Source organism: Bison bison, unplaced genomic scaffold (genome assembly GCF_000754665.1).
Source record: "Bison bison bison isolate TAMUID 2011002044 unplaced genomic scaffold, Bison_UMD1.0 scf7180017863930, whole genome shotgun sequence".
NCBI classification, from domain to species: Eukaryota; Metazoa; Chordata; class Mammalia; order Artiodactyla; family Bovidae; genus Bison; species Bison bison.
The window spans coordinates 16972-21691 of record NW_011494502.1 but is presented as its reverse complement, the minus strand read 5'-3'; the positions used below and the strand labels follow the sequence as shown (position 1 = coordinate 21691).

At 38.4% G+C, this 4720-nt stretch overlaps 1 protein-coding gene across 1 annotated transcript in view; it reads left to right on the top strand.

Annotated features, from left to right (window-relative positions):
* The first annotated feature begins 374 nt into the window (after positions 1–374).
* Positions 375–4720, top strand: part of LOC104984165 (dedicator of cytokinesis protein 11-like) — a 16532-nt gene continuing 12186 nt past the window's right edge. Inside the window, exons 1-3 of the mRNA XM_010833790.1 lie at positions 375–1308; positions 2894–2969; positions 3778–3887. Coding sequence (XP_010832092.1) covers positions 1297–1308; positions 2894–2969; positions 3778–3887 — 198 coding nt within the window. The 5' untranslated portion in view covers positions 375–1296. The remainder of the gene's footprint in view (positions 1309–2893; positions 2970–3777; positions 3888–4720) is intronic.

The window sequence follows — 4720 nt, the reverse complement described above, 5'->3', positions numbered from 1 at the left end:
TCCAAAAGGCCTAACTCTATCTAGCAGGTAGAACAGCTTAAGGACTTTTCTAACAGAACCTCTGAAAGTGCTGAAGTGTTTAAGAAGCTTAAAAACTAGGCATCTGTCAAAGATGCAGGTGCAGGTTGCTTTTGTCTTGATCAGGAAGTTGAACTAGATCAGTGGTTCTCAAACCTCTGTGCACAACCATCTAGGGAAGATTCCTGGGACCCAGCCCAGACCTACTGAACCAGAATCTCCTAGTGATAGAGACATTCTTGATTAGGGTTATATGTTAGCACATATATGTTATATATTAAGAGTTCCTGAAATTCGCAAGAGAAGGACAAGTGGTCGATTAACATATGAAAAATTGTTCAGTTTCAAGAGTAAATGCAAATTAAAGGAACTAAGAGATACTTTAGATCAGAATTCTGTTGGTTAACCATTGTACCCTAGATGCCTTATATAAGTCTTCCAAAGTGCTGACATATGGAGGGCAGCTCATGTGCCATCACCACAGTTTTTGCTGATTTGAATGATTATAAACATCTGACAAGGACTATAGCTGAGAAAAGCAGTACATAAATTAGTATAAGAGGTACCACATTAATTAAGACTACCGGTGTCCAGGTTTACTTGGATATTTACAAAGATATCAATCTCCCATGTTGTATAATTGATTTAGAGGGCCAAGATCACATTATTTTAATTGCAGCTTGAGTCAAAGCAAAACTTATTTTTGGAAGGAATATTTTGTTACTTCTTCCATCTATTCATTCATTCAGTTAATGTATAGTGACCATATCCTGTGTGCCTAGGCACAGAGGATGAAGCAGTGAACAAGACAGACGTGATTCTTTTTTTTTTTTTTGTGATTCTTGATCTTATCATACTCAGCCCTCACCGGAGTTAAAAGACAGGACTAATACAATCTGCTTTATAAGTCAACTGCTATTTAAAAACATAAACTTTTGCATTTTATGTAGTGATGTTTGAGGGATGTGATTTGACTATATTGTATATAAATCCAAATACCTACAAGTTCTCTGGTAATTAGTTTTGAGACTATGAGTATAAATAGACTCATGCTTCATGGTTTTGTTATGGATATTAGGTCACTTTTAGTCTTTAAACAGATAGATGGAGCCAACTTTATTTGTAATATATACATAGTATATATCTACTAAGCTTTTGATAATTATTTTGCAGAACCAACAAGCCAAAATAGCACAGTTGTACCTGCCATTTGTTGGACTGCTTTTGGAAAATATACAGCGATTAGCAGGTCGAGATACATTGTATTCTTGTGCAGCCATGCCTAATTCTGTAAGTAGTCACGTGTTTCTGTTGGCATTTTATCCTGTTTTATTGACTGTATTTGGAACTAGGGTCATATGCTGTATGGTCTCAATAGTTCACCTTTTACATCATTTTAAATTTATACTTTTTCCTGTAGCAGTACTTCTCAAATCTTAATGTGCATATAGATCATCTGGGGAATTAAGATAAATTCTAATGTAGTAGCCCTGGGGTGGAATTTGAGATTATACGTTTCAAACAAACTTTTGGCTCTTTCTGGTCTAAGGACCATACTTTGAGTAATGAGGTCCAAGGGAACACCAAGAATCCCTTGTGCTCAGTGTGTTGTTTTTAAGATTTGCTGCTGTTATATGCCTTCATCTATTTATTCAACTGGAAAACTGAACAAAATATTCACTTTCCAAAATGTTAGGCTCCAGGCCTTAAACTATATTCCTTCACCTCTCCCTCCCTTTGACAGCCTTGTTTCAGCACTTCTGGTGAGCGGCTTTTAACTCATCATGGTTGGTCTGTGTTTTCTTTCTCCCCTTAGAATCTTAAGAGTTGCAAGGAACATTGGAGATGATCAGTCTCCCACTTGGCAAAAAAAACCTTTAGCCATAGTTGTATTTAAAACTTTCCTTCTTGCATTTGATCTACATGATTTTCTATCCACTTGCCCTGGTTTTGCCTTCTAGAGGTACACAGAGCACATCACTTCTACCTCCACACAGTACCCCTTCATACATGTCCCTTCTAAATGTTTCTCCAGACCAGCTAGCTCCACTTCATCATTTGTTGTTTCAAACCCTTTACATTCTCAGTTCCAATCTTCCAGACATGCTCCATTTGACCGGTCACCATTTTAAAATGTGGTGTATACTTTATAGTTTGGCCCAGTAGGGTGAATAACTCCTGCCCCACCCCCACTCCATGCTCTGTATGGCCAAAATCCCCATCACATGTTCGGTAGCTGAGTGGGTGGCCGGTAAAACTGTGTTCCTCACAGCTTCCTTTGGAAATTCCCCATAATAAATGTCTGCAGATTTGTCAAGCCTGCCCTGGGTTCCTGAGAAAGCTGCTTTTAAGCCTCACTGAGGGCTTGATTGCCTGTAGCTCCCAATTATGTAAATCAGCTAAATGCAGATGCTGCATCACCTACCTGGTGTCAAGCGAGCGCCAAGGGAGCCTTTCTTCACAGTCACTCATGCTTATGCTCAGTCCACAACGTTCAACAGTGATATGTGGAAACATTTTACCTACCTGTTCTTTCTTTTGCAGCTCAAGTTCATGTAGGGCCTCTGGTCACACCTCTCCTTCTAGTACTGCCTTTGGTTCAAGGAGGAGAATGGAACCATGTTCAGACCACACGAGTTGCAGCTTTTACCAGCCACCTAGAGTTGTATCACTTTGCCAGAGGTCATAGTTATAACAGTATACTCGGATCCATTTTTAAAAGAGAAGTCACCTAAATACCAGTACTGATACCTGATTTAGACTTTCGCAGTGAGCTTTGTTTAAAATTGGGGTACCCTTTCATTCTGTTAATTATGATTTCTTATCCTAGTGTACAAATTTGTTTAAGTGACAGAGATATCACATTGTGTTACAGGCATCCAGGGATGAGTTTGCATGTGGCTTCACTTCACCTACAAATAGAGGGAGTCTGAGCACTGACAAAGACACTGGTAATTAAGTCCTTCCTTTAAAGATTATACATGGTATGGCTATCTAGAAAGGTACCCTACACTTTTCTATATTTTTTGAAATATTTCGTGATAAAACTATATATAGCATGATCTCTACCAAAGTTTAATTAAAATCTGACTCACACTTTGTGCCATGTTTCTTTGCTTAGGTTTCCTTGTTTCAGGTTATAGAAAAAAGTAGCTTAGTATACTCAGAAAATGGAGGATAATGAGAAAAACACTAGTTTCCAATCCTGTTATCTGTCTCCAGTCTTGGACAAGACACTTCCCTTTTCTCGGCCAAAGTTTCCTTAACTATAAAATTATCTCATTGTTTGCCTTTATGTTATGACTTCCAAGGAATTTCTTGTAGTTTCATAATGTTAAGTGTTTCGAGGTAAAAAAACTTGCTTACACTTTATTTGGCTTCCTATGGTGTTTTAATATAGTATATAAAATTCACATTTTAGATGCCCAAGATCTATTTCTTAAAATATGACTTTACCAAAATTAACCCAGTGCTGAGCCACTTCAGTCATGTCCAATTCTCTGTGACCCTATGGACTGTAGCCTGCCAGGCTCCTCTGTCCTCCTCCCTCCAGTCAAGAATACTGGAGTGGGCTGCCATGCCCTGTTCCTGGAGATCTTCCCAAGCCAGGGATCCAACTTGCATCTCTTATGCCTCCTGCATGGGCAGGCAGGTTTTTAACACTAGCACCACCTGGGAAGCCCAATTAACCCAGTACTTATTTTTCAAACTATTTTTGACAGTTCCTCCTGTTGCTAACAAGGACTTGGCTTTTTCCAGCTTATGGGTCTTTTCAAAACGGACATGGAATTAAGAGGGAAGATTCAAGAGGTTCCCTCATCCCAGAAGGAGCAACCGGATTTCCAGATCAGAGCAGCACTGGTGAAAATGTAAGACCCTAAAATATATAGGTTAACCCTGGTGATGTTTTAACCATGACAGTCTTTCTTTTTATGTAAATAAGGAGCTCTCTACTCTCCTGTAGTCTATACTATATCTATAAAAAGTATCCCATAATGTAGCAGTTCCTTCCTATCCTGGCAGCTGCTACTTGGGTATCTTAAAAACTGTTTATAGAGGATAAGGTATTCATCTTTCAGAGTTCTAACTTTGAATCCGTAAACCTGTTCTAGAGAGGGAAGGTTCAAGTTTAAAATGCCTAATATACCCATATCACTTAAATCACTCCCTGGCGGAATTAATTCAGCTTTTTATTCTTTTCTAAGAATAATGACCTTAACTGGGGATGAAAAAAAAATTAGGTCCCCAGATTGATAATCTCAACATCCCAGAATCACTTAATCAGAATATACTAACTTTTCCATGAGATTGTTTCAAGCCTAACATTAAAGTTTGGGATAGGTCAGCCTTGAGATAGAGAAACCTCATTTTAGACCAGTAAAGCCTTGTCATGCTGCTACATGAAATCATAGAACCATATAAAATTAATTAGAAGGGTCCATAAAAATAATAAATTCCAACTCTCAATTTACAAATGAAAACTGGGATTGTGACTTAGGGCAGCCACACAACTATGGCAGGGCCAGACCTAAACCCAAGTTTTCGAATTTCAGCACTTCTTCTCCTAGATCATGGTGTTCTCTCTGTGTATCAGAATCATCTGGGCGACTTTCTAAAAAATCACGTGTACACCTGTGGCAGATTCATGTTGATGTATGGCAAAACCAATACAATATTGTAAAGTAATTAGACTCTAATTAAA